This window comes from Pezoporus flaviventris, unplaced genomic scaffold, assembly GCF_033815535.1.
Source record: "Pezoporus flaviventris isolate CSIRO_AGI_PZ_B2104156 unplaced genomic scaffold, CSIRO_AGI_Pfla_v1 ptg000007l, whole genome shotgun sequence".
NCBI lineage: Eukaryota > Metazoa > Chordata > Aves > Psittaciformes > Psittacidae > Pezoporus > Pezoporus flaviventris.
Genome location: NW_026892555.1, coordinates 53,619,859 through 53,635,948, shown reverse-complemented (window position 1 = coordinate 53,635,948; position 16,090 = coordinate 53,619,859). Strand labels below are relative to the sequence as shown.

The 16,090-nt window shown below is 38.5% G+C and overlaps 1 protein-coding gene across 6 annotated transcripts in view; it reads left to right on the top strand.

Annotated features, from left to right (window-relative positions):
- The window catches only part of MPPE1 (metallophosphoesterase 1), a 29,497-nt gene that overhangs the window by 10,959 nt on the left and 2,448 nt on the right, over positions 1 to 16,090 (top strand). For 3 of the 6 annotated variants that reach the window (XM_061448852.1, XM_061448849.1, XM_061448850.1), the window contains 7 exons: positions 9,558 to 9,930; positions 10,784 to 10,892; positions 11,702 to 11,805; positions 12,395 to 12,475; positions 14,293 to 14,401; positions 15,294 to 15,365; positions 15,477 to 15,599. In XM_061448852.1, the coding sequence (XP_061304836.1) occupies positions 9,665 to 9,930; positions 10,784 to 10,892; positions 11,702 to 11,805; positions 12,395 to 12,475; positions 14,293 to 14,401; positions 15,294 to 15,365; positions 15,477 to 15,599 (864 nt within the window). In that variant the 5' untranslated portion in view covers positions 9,558 to 9,664. Of the gene's footprint in view, positions 1 to 790; positions 882 to 2,444; positions 2,978 to 4,471; positions 4,618 to 9,557; positions 9,931 to 10,783; positions 10,893 to 11,701; positions 11,806 to 12,394; positions 12,476 to 14,292; positions 14,402 to 15,293; positions 15,366 to 15,476; positions 15,600 to 16,090 lie in introns of those variants that run through there. The other 3 variants (XM_061448851.1, XM_061448848.1, XM_061448853.1) reach the window with 3 other exon arrangements.

The window sequence follows — 16,090 nt, the reverse complement described above, 5'->3', positions numbered from 1 at the left end:
AAATAGGGAAAATGTCATGCTCATCAGTTACATTACGGGCCTGATGTATGCCGTAAAATGTGGTAGCAACTTAATGTAGCAGAACTTGATGCAATATATTATCAAAGGGAAAGATAATATCCCAAAGTTGTTTATTTTACATTAATTTTTACCCCCTTGCACTCATTTGCTTATACATTTTTTTCACTCGTATTCTCACACTCACACAGAAGCAATGAGATGTTTTGTGCAATACAGAGAGCTGGGGATGCTGCCTCATGAATCCTCATCATGAGTTCTTGATTGGTAGTGTCATGGTTTAAGCAAGAAATTAGGCTCTGGACAAACTGCTTTATTCCTTTAGGAGTGGTCTTTTGCTATTCCTGTTGTGCTAACAGGGAAAGGAATGATAAATGTGACATGCTGCAAAGTCATTGCCACCCCTCCTGTCATTAGTGTACGGGTCTTCCATCGATGAGTTATTTGTACTGAGGTTTAATCAGAGTGTGGCCACGTGGGCTGGACAGAAACAACAGGGTCCTCAGTCTGGCTGAGTGAAAGGGATTCTTTGCCATCATACAGACCATTCTTTTTAACTCTTGCTTTGCTGGCTTTTTTTCTGGTGCTTTCTCTTTCTGTGTTGTTGATGGCATTTCATTCACACTCATCTTAAATATTGCTGTTACAAGCTGCTACAGTACAACTACAATCCAACTAATCTCTGTAGGCCCTCTAATGCTTTTGTCATAAAGGATGCACTTTTTTTTGGCTTTTATATTTTATTGCAATTTACACATTTCTTCTGTTCTAGTCTACTTCAAATGTATAATGAGCTACAGAAACGCTACATTAAAGAAATCAAAACAAACCAGGAGCAAAGGGAAGCAATTAACAATCTCACTGTAAGTAGAATTTGTAGGAAATGGTATCGAGTAAGCCAAACTTAAGTTTTTAGGGAGACTGGAAAATAATTCTTACATTTGTAAAATGAGACCATGTTTTTCTTTATAATCTTTCTTTATTTCCTGTGTCATTGGGATAACAGAAAGTAGTCTGTAGTTTCCTTTGAAAGTGAACTCTGTCACTGGTCTTTAGCTGACAGCTGTGTCCCCTTTTCTTGCTTTTTTCTTTACTTATCTAGCAACCCCTTCTTCTAACCGTATATGCATCTTCTGACCTCTTTTGTACCAGCCCTGATATTTTTCTGTGTTTCATAAGCTGATTTATCCTAGAAATCCAGCGTTAAGCTAACCAAATGAAGGCAAATAGTCTTCTGTTAGGTAGCAAGATCTGTTGGCTTCATAGAGACTAGCATAATAACTGGAGCAGAGGTAGGGCGGCGTGGCTAAGAGTGGTTCAGGAAGCTACAGGTGGGTATTGCCTCTTTAGGCATTGATGGAGCATTACAGCTGACCAGTCTAATTTCCTCTGGGGATTCTGGAACATGTGCTTTATTTGTTTGTAAATTAATATTCATTGTAATTTGGATTACATGTACTTTTTCTTCGAAGTTGGCAGTTGCTGCCCTAAAAGTACACTTTATCATGCGGAAAGGTTCAGTATCTTTGTGCATGTACATTTATATTGCCTTGCAAGCATATGCTCAGCATCAGATTCTTTTAAAATGCTTATGTATATGCAAAGCTTCACTTGCTGTATTTTTTTCCTCCTTTCAGACCCTTTGGATGAATGTAGTTTTAAGACAGCAATTAAAAGCTCTAGGTTTATATCTGGGCTATGTTTTCAGTTGTATTCAGTTGAGCTGTGTTTGTTCTATGCATTTTAAAAAATTTTTAGTTTCTTGACAGATTAAAATTCATGAGCTAGAGCAGAATCTTCGAGAGCAGAAGCAAAGAATTGAGCAACTAGAACATAAAAAGGTTTCTTGGAAAGCTAGTGCTGTTTCTGGAAAAAGAAGTCGAACTCCAGAAGGAGAAGTAACATCTCCCAGGGACATTTCTAAAAAGAAGGAACCTTATTGCAGTAAATGTTTAGGTAATGGTACAGTTAATTCTGATGATGTTCCTTCCATTAGGCCTGTCAGAGATGCATTTTGCTTCTGATCGAGAGGCGCACACACCAGGGGATTTCTTCTGCTTTAACCAGCTATATCTAAAATGTTTTTTATTTTTTAAAACCTGCTGTGTAAAAATAGCATCTCATAACTAATATCCTCTCTACGGATCCAGCCCTGCATTTGTTTGAGATAAAAATAAGTGTTTGCTGCTTTTCTCTTTTTCTGAAATTGGTATGTTGGTGTAATCGTGGGAGGGAGTGCATGGCTCTATTTAGTACTATTTGTTATTTATTCTAGTAAGCTGTATCTATGCAGATCTCTTAGTGATAACGTTTGCTGTTCCCTTCTTTGGTTTTCAGACACCGATACACAAAAGAACCTGTTTTTAGCCTTAAAATCTGGGACAAACCCAGACAATGCTGGTTTGAACATGTTCTTCCTCACATAAGTAAATCCACAAGTTAAGGTGCAATTCTGTTCTACTTCAAAGCATAAAAAAGAGATAGAAGAGACGGTATAATGTAGGCATAATTTTCAGGAAGTGTGCTGTCAGCAAGAGCTGATGTGACCCTCTCATAAGTCAGGAAAAGTAACTGAGGCACATGATGTATGTTTTGTGGATTTTTAAAGTAGAATAATGCCACATTCTAAGAATCTGGCAGATTCAGATTTTCCAATTGACAGATCCTGTTACCTTTCATAGTACCTGGGAGCGTGTTGGGCCAATGCTTAAAGATAAATCACTTTATGAAGAAGGTACTTTAAAAAGCTGAACCATAATTTTCTAATACAAAATGTAGGCAGCTCTTTAGCTTAATATGATTCATATGAGGGGGAGGTTGACTGTAATGGTTGAAGTCTATATTTTTTTATTTGAATATAGAGCTATTGTTGAAGGAGATTAAAAAGCTGAAGAAAGAAAAAGAGAAGTTGTCTACAGAAAGGAGAGCACTAAAAAATCAATTAGCTGTATTAGACAAGGTAATTTATTTTGAGACAAATTTAAGAATGGGTGATTTTTTTAAAAAACCCAACTTTTCTTCCTGAACTGAAACTTATCTTTAGGCTGAACATATGTTGTTATCAAGCAAAATGCATGAATTTATAATATTCTGAGAAAGAAATGGAAATTAATGACTCCTTGAAACATTAATGTCCTACAGTACTGTTTGCCTAAGGAAGAGGAAGAGTGTAGTATTTTTGTGTTTGTTATGTTTTAAACAGGTGTGTATTTTCATAGGTTTTTATTTATTTATTTATTTTTACTGTTTGGTTCCTTCATTAGAGATTAGTTGCCTCAGGTCATTACAACGTTCAAATTACAACTCTTAGTAACAGGCTTAATTCCTTACAGCAGACATTTGCAGAGATAATAATATTTTTTGAATGATCACTTTTGAATGGTCTCCTGTTTTGTGATGTCACTGAGAGGAAATCTATTTTCTTACTTAAACATATCAAAGTTATGTCTCTGTTAAAACTGTAAGTTTAAGGAGGGCAGAGGGGAGTGCTTTGAGAAGGGACAATATGAGAAAGTGAGACCACATAGGCTGACGTGAAATTCAACAGGATTTGGATTTTATGGCTTATTGGGCTGTCTCTTTATAGTCTGTGTACCTTTATATACTGCTCTTTTTCATTCCCTCCTTTGTTGTAAATTGTTTTTGTCTGAGCCAGTTGAACCTGTTGGATAGTGTTATCAATTTTAGGCTGTTTAATGCATCATCAATCTTATCCTTTTGATTATGTAAATCAAACTTTTTCACATAGTGTAATCATAAATAATAGATCCTATTCTGAGATAAGGTATTCATTAACAAAATGTAGTTGTACTTCAAGTTCTAAATGAATACTAGCAAGTTACAAAGCAGTTAAGGTCTAAAAATACTTTCTATCTTTCTAGGTCTAAATATGGTATCCATTTTTAAATCTTAAAACTATTTAGTACTGTCTTCTTCAGATACTAACATCCTCATCGTTAGTTTAATCGCCTCATCACTCTCCTTGCTTGTCCCTTTTGTATAATCTTGCAACTTTCAGATCTTCAGAGTTACTATTGTGTTATCTGCTACGGGCTGACTTCAGCACATGTAGATACAGTTTTGCACAGATGAGTTAGACATGATTCCTTTGTCATTTTGGACTGTCATTTGGACTGCCATTTTGTAGCTTTCTGATAAAGTAGCATGTTTTTTGTTCTCTTAATTAGTCTTTCCTATTATTTGGCTGTATTTCAGGCTGTAAAATAACTTGAATTCTGCTTGTATCATGTGTTCAGGGCAAAGTTTTAAATTATTATGTAAGGTCAGAGTTGATTGCTGTATCTTGTCATAGCTGTGTTTGCACAACTCAACCATATATTAATAAAGATACAGAAAATGTCTTTGAACTTGGGAACAACTGAAATGCTGACTAGTTGTTACTGAGAATGCCTTTCAAAGAAACTTGAAAGTGACTATTTTCGGGTCTTTCTAGGATTTTTTTGAAGAGGTAGAAGATCTAAAGCATGCTGTACAGGAATCTGTGAAACTGAATAATCAGTATGAAAAGTGCTTGAAACAAATAAGTGTGATGTATGGACTTCCTTTTACAACACATTTGTAACTACTGATTAATGGCAAGTAGATTTCCCACAGTTTTTTATACTTACTGCAACATTTAAACCCACCATGGCTTATGTAATATCACATTTTGATGCTATTATGGATTCAGTAATAAGATCTTAATATGACAAGCTGCTCTGGAATGTTTTTGTATTTTATGCCTGTGATTTTTTTGTTTATGTGGTTTTAAAATAAACTGTAGTCTGTATAACTTCAACCAAGTTTCAAAACCTCTCTTTCACACATGTAGAATGTGTCCGTTGCAGGAGTGGTTGTGAGTGGTTATGGCAATATGATAAAATCTTAGTATTTTTTTGAAGAACTTCCCAATTTATCCTTTTTTATAAACTATATATGATTACAGTAGATGTGTAGATTTGGCATTCTTTATGAATTTCAGCTGTAAGGATGTGCCAGTGCAGGAACAAATTAATTCTGTCTTTAAATTATTACAAACTTAGGGATTTCTTTCTTAAAAAAGATTTCTTTCTTAAAAAAGATTTCTTTCTTAAAAAAGATCTCTTAAAAGGCATTTCTTAAAAGAAAAATGCTAAATCCCTGCTTGGAGATTTTCTTTAATCACAAAAATAGGTTAAAATTTGTGGATGAAGGAAAGATTTATGGATTAGAATTGGAAAGTGTGTTCAGAAAGATGAGACAGAGTTGTCCTACAGTATCAAAACAAGAATTTATCAGAAGCCCTTATTTTATTAAAGAGTGAAGGTATTTGAAGTGCTGAAACAGGAATGCAGAGTCACAGTTCACAAGGTAGAAATATCACATTACTTTAAAGAATGAACTTGGAATGATGAGACAGTTTCTAGGTGCAAGTGTACCCTGCAGAAGGGAAACCTTGTGAGATTTGAACCTAAACTTGTTTGTTACTGCATTTTGCAAAAGTTTAACATAGTTCCATTATAGAACTATATTTGCCTGGAAGTTGTAAACCTGTACCTTTGTGACACTGTGATGGGAGAATTGAGGGAAACTTTACTGTGAGTTTAGAAATACTAAGCTTGCTTATAACCCAGTAGAGCTTCTTTAGCTTACTAAAAATACTTGCATGATCATTACAGATAGGACTAGAACTAGGAGTAGGATTAGGACTCTTGTATCCCACTCTGTTTGTTAGGACAGTTTTATGTAGTTGCAAGTTAATGAGTAAATGGGCTTCAAAGCATGTGAGGTGCTCAGAGTTGCATATTCACTAAGTAAAAGTGAGGGTAAAGCTCTAGATGTACTTGCTTCTTGGTCTGGGTATAGACCATTTTGTCAGTTTTCCCTTGGTTCGTTCTTGGCTCACTTGTAAATTAAAACTGGATAATGTTCTGAACAGAGATGGGAAAGGGAAAGAGGAGGAGTGATGCAAGTCTGTGTTGCCAGTAAACTTGGCAGATGAGAATCGGCACAGTAGTGTGTATGATGGAAGTATTTTTAAATGCAAAAATGTATCTAATATTTGATAGTAAGCAAAATAAACATAAGTGATGGAGGAGAAAAGTACCAAACCTTTTTATTTTGAGCAGTAGTCACTTGAGTATTTTTTCCTCACAGTTTTGTGATATATAAATTTATACTTCTAGTATGTTTAAACTTTGGTGACATTATTAAATCAATCAGTAAATGTCCACAGGCTGATTTTTAAATATAGGTGAGGAAGAGCTGAAGGTTATTTCTCCCCTGCCTAAAGAATGTATGTACTGACTGAATACAAATTGTTGTGACTAGTAGACTTCTGCTGTTCGCCATTACAGAGTATTTTCTCTGCCCAAACAATTTAAAATACTGTGTTGAAGATACTGATCTCAGCTTTGTGATGAGCTTTTAAAACTTCTAAAAATCAGCTTTCAGTCAGGCCGGTGCCATGTATTTAGAACAAGAAGCAGTGAGAAATCTTTCAGTCTCTTCTCATAACTGAGATCGTCAAGCTCTAGCAAGAAACCAGGTTCTAGTCTAACCTTGGTAATCCATCTGTGAAAGCAGGAGGAGTAGCAATGTGTTGTGCAGTGACACGCTGAACCACAGCTCCATCTTGCAGCATGCATGCAGTCTGACAGCATTGTTTCTGACCTTGCCATGATGCATGAGAGGATGCGAGTCTCTGGGTACCCGTATGGAAGGTTCGGGTTACTACTGCATGTGCTTGGTTTCTGTTTAAGCTACTGTTATGGTAATGTACAGCCGCAATCCTGAGAAAAGGGGTCAGCTGGGATGCGAGCAGCGCCAGGCTGGCAGGTGGCAGAGAGGAGGTAGGCAGGGATTTCTGTCAGCCAGAAGTAAATGTCTTTCAGCTCATTCTGCATCACTGACTTTCTGTGGTTTCATTTTCATTTTTTATCTCTTTCCTCTTTTTTCTTTCACCATCAGGAAAGCTATAAACATGGGGTGCAGATGAGAGACCTCTGGCATCTTCCACATCTGTGGCACAGCTCCCAAAATAATAACAGCTATGTAGCAGAAAGGCTGGGACAGGGAATGGGTGTAGAAATGACTAGCTCTGTGCTTTTGATTGTGTCAGTTGCTGTTTGTGACTTCTGAAAATGACAGTTTTGCCTTGAAGATATTTTTATTTTCTATTAATTGCAGTTTTGGGGTTTGTTTTTTTTGCTTTTGATGGAATCATTTTGCTTCTGAAGATCTGTTTTGTGTTTTTTTTTTTTTTCCTCCCCACTGATCTGTAGCACTGGGGTTTGCTGCCTCTGGGTGTTTGAGCAGCTTCTGAAGAAATTTGATGTGTGAAAAATGTAATGAAAAGCATTTTAGAGAATGCATAGATGCCGATATCAAAATAGCAGGTTTTATTTGTATTAAGTTTTGTGTAGGTTGGGAATAAGGATCATAGGGTTTTTTGGTTTTAGAGTTTTGGGTTTTTTATACATGCCTAATGCAAGTTAAAAAACTTACTGGCATTTGCTGTTCAAATTAGTCCTGTTTTTGTTGGAAGAGTAGACAGGCTAGGACTACCAAAGTCTACTTCTAAATTCTGGGGTAGGTGCTGTTTGTGCAGGATAAGGCCATAGGAATTTGTGTGCTTAGTTAGGAATTTACGTGTCTCTTTGTCCTTGTTGCTGTCTCTGTTGAACAGGTGTTTCTGCTTTAATCTCGCCTTGTGAGATGTACGAACGAGATCTTATTCCTTTTTATTGCCAGTTAAAGTGCAGATGAGATTAATATTAAACAAGTTAGTCAGCCTTTATGTGTAGTTCTTCTGTGTTGTGAAATTGTGACGTCTGGCCAGTGGCTTTCTCCTGCTAAACCAAGTTTAGCTAGAACTGAATTGCATGCAATTAAGTATTAGTCATGCTAATGTTAAATAATGCATACTAGAAATGTTACATGATGCAGACTAATGGTTCTTTGTCTTGAACAAGTATTTTGTAGTGGTGATATGGGAAACTCATGTTTGAAAATAAGGGGCTATTTATCAAATAGATATTTTGGTTGGAAAAATAGGATAATAATCACATGTCTGTTTTTGATTTCCATGAGACATAAGTCAAATGGGCTAGGGCACAGGGCAGGAAAGCAATTTAAGTTTTGGTCTGTGTTTTGCATGTAACTGAGACCAGGATTTTAGAAAAGATCTACGATTCTGTGTTGTTCAGTAATTTTGCCCTAGTATTACTAACACTTAGGGTCTAAATGATTAGAGGTACTGAGTATTCACAGTTCTAATCAGAATTAGTTCAGATGAAAATTGGCTGCTAACTAATCACTGTTTTAGTGCTGTGTTCAGTAACTGCTAACATCTTAGATATTAGTCCTATGTCAGAATTTCTCTGTTGTAGAAAGCAGAATGCAGTCCCATTCTTGGGTGGGGGACAAGACTTTTCTTTGTGGATTTCTCTAGAAGCTGGTTCATGAGCATGTGAAGTAACATCTTTATAGCTCTCCTGGAATCTTCTTTACCATGACCATGCTACAGTTTACCTTTAAAAAGTGATTCTTTGGAACCCTGAGAGGGTGTGTGTTGAACCTGAGTAATATTACTTGAAAGTGTAAAGGGCTAGTATCTCGGTCCACTTGGGTGTGATACTTGTTTTTCTTGTTGCCACTTACACTGTGACAGTGTTTCTGCCAAGGACTGTAGAAGAAACAGAACTGTGCAAGTGTGGGTATTTCCTCCTTACACCAGTAATAATGAGTTTCTGTTTAATGCCTGTAAACAAGAGAAGCAATCAATGAGCCCTGTTACAATTGTGGCTTATCAGAGTGAAGAGATATGTTTTGGATTAGCCTTTAAAATGACAGAAAATAATATTATAGTTTCAAAAACCAAGTTCCTTGTTTGGGTTATGAACTGTCCAAGGTGGAAGAAATCAGTAAATACAGCAAGCTTACCACCTCAGCTTATTTTCCCCATATTTCTCTTCAGCTATACAGCTTCTGTTTCTGAGGCTTAGATACTGTTTTCCCCTTATTAAAAATGAGGCAGCATTAGCTAACTAGTCAAGTATCCATGTGTGGATTCCTGGAAAGCTCTGGTAAACTTGTTCTGTGATAGTAAATTGCTTTTGGTTCTTTGAGATTAGTACAACGAGCTGCATTAAAGGTGGTGATTGCATTGATTTGATGTAGTCATGTTATGTGATTTGTGCCAGAAAGTGGCTGTACGTGGCATTGCCAGGCTGGCATGCATCCTCATGTTCTGCTACTCAAGCTAAGAATCGATCTTTACCTGCCTGTGACCTCTAGTTACAGTGTTTTCACTGTCTAGTTTTAAAAAAAGCATCATGCACCAAGATCCAGGCTGGCTTAAAACTGCTTACCTTGGTCCTGAAAGGAGAGAGTGCAGTTCTGCACTCAGTGGCGTGGCTATTTGTGTACTTGAAGGAGAAGACCAACTTTGCTTTTTAGGTTAATTTAGCATTTCCAAATCTAACACTGTAGGCCTTACATGGCAGCTTTTCACAGGGAATGCTGGCTTAATGAATACTTTATTTTGATTTTATCTACAGGGATTCTGTGCTGATATGAAGCCCAACATGATCCTTTGACTAACCCCTAACGTTTTCACCTGAGAGGAGAACTGAGCCATTGGGAAGAGTCTTATGCCAGTACTGCAATGCTGAGTTCTAGCACAACCGCTGTGAAGAACCTTCTTTTAAAGAAGAGGCTCTGTTTCCTGCTGAAACTTGTGTTCTGTGTCAGTTCAGTGTTAATATTTTGTGAATTTTTAATTTATTATGTGGTAATTTTTCAATGCCAATGGCCAGAAGTGAAAAGTGGAGCTAAAAAAGAGACTTCAACTTCAGTCCTGAAGGCCATAATTTTAGCTGATACTCACCTACTTGGTGAAATCAAAGGGCACTGGCTGGATAAACTAAGAAGGTAATAATAATTAATTTTTTTCTTTAACAATCTCCTGGTTTCAGCATTTTTAATAGTAGCTAATGGAACAGATGTTTAAACTGATGTGGTGTTTGTAAGAAGTGTGAATGCTGCCTCTGACTTGCCCATCTGGATCTGTGCTGGGTAATAAACCAGTGTCGGAAAGGTTAATAAATGGGGCTTACTGAGGCAGAGGAGTCTTGAATATTCAGGTAGTATGTGGGTGTAGATGCCTGAGGTTTTTTGATGGGTCAGGAAGTCTCTTCCAGTATGTAACTGTTTGATAAAATGCCTTAGAAATGAGGCATCCAAGATAACTTGGATATCCCAATTGTTAATACCTTTAATTGCAGAGATAAGGAAGCCGGTAGAAGTTTGTAGCAGAAGAATTGGAGGCAACAGTGCCATTTAAAACGAAAGATAGTCTAGTCGTATGCCTACAAACCCATGTTTCTGTTAGTCCAAAAAAGAAAAAGCAGAATGCTGACAGAAAGTACTAAGTTTATAGTATAAGATAAACATTATAAACTTCTGCTGCAGAAACAATAGCATGGTTAACCATGAGCAATAATTCACTGTTCTGATTAATTTCTGCTTTATGGAATTGTAATGAAAAATAAACAAGCTGGTCTTACTTCTTGCATGAGGTGAGCGTGTTGTATTGTGGTAGAAATACCCACCAGGTAAAAGTCACTGACTGTACTCAAACTTGATTTCTAAGTATGTAACTTGAATTCCATATTGGCACTCTCAGTGTGGAGGAGCCATCTTCCCATTCCTGCCAGGCTTTTTTTTTTGTGTGTTCAGAGTAGAGGATCCAGTGGTGATGTCTGGGTCTGTATTTTCCTTTCAGGGAATGGCAAATGGAGAGGTCTTTCCAAACTGCCTTATGGTTACTGCAGCCAGATATTGTTTTTATTCTGGGAGACGTCTTCGATGAAGGAAAATGGAGCTTACCTCAGGTATGACATCAACAGCTCTCCTATTTCAAAAAATGAGGATTTCTTGAAGGAGATGGATGGCACAAGAAAGCAGACTAGGTATGCAAGGCTTTGGTTAGTATTACTACAATTGTCCTACTAGTAGAAGACGTTTCTGGTGTTTTAGACAGAAGTGGAAATGTTGTGATTCTCCTTTGTTCTTGGTAGTGTCTTGACACATTTCCCCCTCATGAAACTAACAAAGTGTAAGCGTCTCTGCGTGCGCATCTGTGCTACATACCTGTGTTGGGCTGACTGGCTGGATGCCAAGTGCCCACCACTCTATCACTTCTCTCCCCCATCCAGATGAGTATGGGAAAATACAACAAAAAGGGTCTAGATAAGGACATGGAGAGACTATTCACCAATTGCTGTCATGGGCTTGGGGAAATTAATTTATTACCAATCAAATCAGAGTGAGAAATCCAAAGAAAGTCCTGGAGCACCCCTCCTTCTGCACTGACCTTGGTGTCTGCAGGGCTGTTCCTCTTGCATATTCACACAGCTGCAACTGCTGTTGCCAGGGTTATTTTCCTCCCTTCTTAAATCTGTTATCCCAGAGGCGCTACGCATTGCTGATGGGCTCAGCTGTGGCCAGTGGCAGGTCTGTCTTGGAGCCGGCTGGCATCGGCTCGGTTTGACACAGGGGAAGCTTCTGGCATCTTCACACAGAAGCCACCCCTGCAGGCCCCCTGCTACCAAAACCTTGCCGCACAAACCCAATGCAGTATTAGTGGTCCCCTTTGGAACTGTTGAACAGCATTAATTTCTCCATTTGTTTTTTCATGCAGGCATGGGCAGATGATGTCAGGAGATTTCAGAAAATGTTTAAGTTCCCAGATTCTACTGAGCTGGTGGTTGTTGTTGGGAATCACGACATTGGATTTCATTACGAGTAAGTCTTGTCAGTGAAAGGACTATGCAAGTGCCAAGAATGGAAAGTCAACATGCGTACAGTAACAGGTTTTGTGTCTGAGTAACCTCTTGTGTGGTTAGATGGAATGTTTTTGATCATAACCAAATTAGAAGGTTTTGTGAATTAGAGCAAGACCTTAAAAGGTATCCATCTGTGCACATAGACCCTAGGAATAAATTTCAGAACAGGTTTCAGGCTACTTTTAAGCTTCTCTGAGCATATGTGAAGTTTTCTGAGGTGGTATTTCTGCATTGGCAGAGAAGCTTGGAAGCTGTTTTTCCTTGTGTTGGGCCTCTTTGTCAGAGAAGTGTTTAGTTTGAGCATATTCCCTTTCCTGATACCTTGAACCAGAAGAATGTAAGTGCCTTGGCTCTGCTGTACTTCTGTACCATGGCTGTGCTTACATTGGTGGGACTGGTGTTGGTGTTGGAGCATCCCTGTGAGTTATAAGCAAATGAATTTGATCTAGGTAATGGAGCAGCAAGCTGCACAAGTGGTGTACAAACTGTGTCAGATGATTTACAATGCCAGTTTCTCACCTCAGTTGTATTTTTGCTCTGTGACACAGAATGACAACTTACAAAGTAAACCGGTTTGGAAAGGTTTTCAACTTTACTTCAGGAAAGCTAATAACTCGAAAAGGAATAAAGTGAGTATGTTTGTTTATTTATCTTAATGTTTAGAGTAGTGATTTTCTGAGCTAGCAGACCAGGGTGATGACAACTGGAAGTGCAATTTCTAAAGAAGTAGTATCGGAATGCTTAACTTAGAGCCTTTTTTTAAACTTTGCATCGAGCTCATGATATGTTAAACATAAAACACTTTGCACAAACCTACAGTTTGATATGGAGTGGAAGCTGTACTTTGAGCAGGGTAACTTGGAACAAATCTTTTTAAATGGAAAAACTACTGTGGAGTCCAGATCAAATTCTCTGTTTTACCTTTTTACTTCCTTGCAGCTGGTAATGACCCATGGCTGTCAACATAACAGAAGAATAGGATTCAGTAAAGAAACACAAACAAATCCCCTCTGTACTTACAAGTTAAAAGTTTAGTTAATTTTGGTAACTTCTTTAGTCTGCAGAACTTAACTGATTTGGGAACATAGTTGGTTGTTCACAGTTTCTCCACAGGGTGGGGTAATAGCGCACAAGCTGGTTTTAACGTAGGGTAGACCGTGCTAAAGAGCTTAGTTACGTCTCTGTGGCTGCAGTGCCTGCCCTCTGCCCCTTTAGTCGACTGTAGATATGAGGCAGGAACTCGATAAGGGAAAGCAATAGCGGGTTTGTGGAAAGGCATTTGTCTTTAAACCTCAGATACATGCAGAGTGGCAACAGGTCTTCCCTTCATTTGGCATGTGTGCCATCAGGTTATAATGACTCAGGTAAATGTAGGATTCAAAACCTACAGGTTTGCACAGGTTCCCCTAATTAAGCAAGCATTAAGAATATTCTGAACAGGTCTAGAAAGGGTGTGTCATTTTAGGAAGAGCTTTGTGACTGCTCGGTATAACGCTATTGTTTATCATGCAGATGGTGCAGGGTCCCCTGGATATGTATTTCAGCTGTTTGAAATAATATATATTAAGGAATATCTCCATGTCCCCTCTGATAAAACAGTGCAGCAGAATTCTTGCATGCAGGTGCTGACTGTATGTCTGGTATCATGTTCATTAACAGATGAGCTGCATTATTAATGAAATATTCCTAGATAAACTATCTTACGACAAATTTGTGGTACAAAATTTGCTAAAACAAAATTGACTTTTTTTTAGTTTTTGACCAGCATCTCTTTAAGTGGAAGCATTCAGTTCATTCATGTCAATAAAACATACTGAAGTGGGAATTTATCTTGGGTCCTGAGTGATTAAACAGGTATGAATCTTGTGGCACAAGTTCTAAATTGATTAGAAATCTAAATTGATTACAAATAAAATCTTGTTTTCTGTGCGAGAGACCACAAAGTATGAAACTAAGTTTGTTCAGGGGAGCCAGCCACATGCAGTGTTGTTTTGCTTTTCAGTTGTTCTGAAGAAACTGAATGTTAAACTGAATGTTAAAAATTACATCTCTGAAGTCTAAAATGTGTGTGGGGAGAGAAGCAAGTTCTCTGTTCCTTCAGAATTCAGCTTAGTGGCTTCTAATGTTCCAGTAGAATGCCACTTAAGTATTTGTTATAATATAAAAAAGATCTTGAGATGTAAACACGAAGCCCAGCATACAGTATGTTGTGCAACCTGATAAACAACTCCTCATAAAGCAGCCTACCAGGTAGAAAACCAGCTACAATATGGACACTCAAAAGAGGATTTACAGTACGTGGTTCCAGCAGCTGTTCTGTTGAGCTGTGCCTGACTTTAGAATACTTGCATATTATGAACTGAAGTTTATCCCACATATGTGCATGAATAGCAAATGCTTTCCTGTCTTCCCTGCTTCCTTTTGCCCACTCCCTGGTATTTTCCAGCTTTGTCCTGGTGAACAGCGTAGCCATGGAGGGCGATGGCTGTACTCTCTGCCGTACCACAGAGGCAAAGCTTGTGGCGCTTTCTCACAAACTGAATTGCTCCCAGCAGGTAAGGGTTTATTAAAGATCCGGTTATAGCCAGCAGCTTGGCTGCTGCAGTGGGAATACTGATACTGCAGCAACAGTCAGGGTGTAACTAAGACTCTCCTGAAAAATTAATATTCACATTGCAGCTTGTTACCAATCTTCTCCTCATTTGTCTCTTAACATTTTTACCTATTAACTAACTGTGATGCTTTGCTTTAATGGTGTTAACTTCCTTGTCAGTGCTCCCAACAGAGGGTGTCATTTCCTTTGTTCCAAGGAATGGCAGAAGTTCTGTAACCCTCCCTTTGACTTACAATACCTACCAATCCCTGCATTTATATTTATGAATGTTGTTCTGTTTCATACCTTTCAAGCTAGCCAATTTTTTTGCTTTTCAGCTGGAGTCCTGTCTTGATCTCCTGGTAATATTTTAATTGTGGTTTTTTTTTTTTCATCAATTCCAGTTGCTGCTTGTATTTCACTTCTCCTCCCTTTTTCACAGGCTGACTGGATGCACAGTAGGCAGCATGACTGACTGCACTGACAGTCAATCAGGAAACCAGCTCCCAGTGGAAAAATTGCCAGGCTCTCAACTGCTGTCTCTTGGGCTGCCCTAAATTTTGTTTGCTTTTGTTTGTGCAGTGAGATTCTGCTGTTGCTTCCTGCATTCAGGAAGACGGCAGCCGTACTTGCAGCATATACAGAAAGGGGAATTAAAGCATTTCCCTTTCTATCCATAGCAGAGGTTCTTAAAACTTTGTACAGTGGACAGTGTTTAAACACTATACTGTGAGCTGATACTGCTTTTTGTAACACACCCCACCTCCTCAAATGTAGCTGGTGTTTAATTCCCCTCCTTCCTCCTATGGTACACATAGGTGAAGACAATATATATGGATTTATTTTATTCACAGAAACCAAGTAATTCCAACAAAAGATGCAGTGATGTGGAAAAGCTTCCAGCTTCAGAACCCATCCTTCTACAGGTGTGTTAGAGGTGGGGTGAGGCAATACTCTGACATGTTTTTAGCGTATTTATTACTGTTCCAGAAAGGCTGACTCATTAACAACTGATCCTTGCTTTGAATTTCTCCCAGCACTACCCTCTCTATCGGAAAAGTGATGCTGAATGCACTGGAGAAGATTCTGCTCCTCCAGAGGAGAAGAACATCCTATTTAAAGAGAAGTATGATGTCCTGTCTCGGGAAGCATCACAAAAGGTTTGATTTATTGGAAACCTGAGTATCAGTGGGTGGGGGACACAAGTGTAGATATCTATAGATTAAAACATTTTGGAAAGGGTGCTAGCTGAGACAGACCACAGCTGCTCCTGCTCTAATGAGGCTTTTGAGAGGCTGCCTGTTAGAACTGCTCCCCTGAGGATCATGGCCTTGATTCTGCTGGGTTTCCCAGGTACAGGCTGTAAGTCCCAGTGCTCTTAAGTAAGCCTGCTGCAGTGCTGTCCCCTCCAGTTTAGCATTTTGTATTTTATGTACTGTGAGTGTTGATGGCCTCATCTACAGAGTTTCTGAACACTTCCAGGGACGGTGATTCCACCACTGCCCTAGGCAGCCTGTTCCAATGCCTGATCACCCTTTCATTGAAGAAATTTTTCCTAATATCCAATCTAAAACCTCCCCTGGTGCAGCTTGAGGCCATTACTTCTTATCCTGTCATGTGTTGCTTGGGAGAAGAGACCAACCACCTCCTT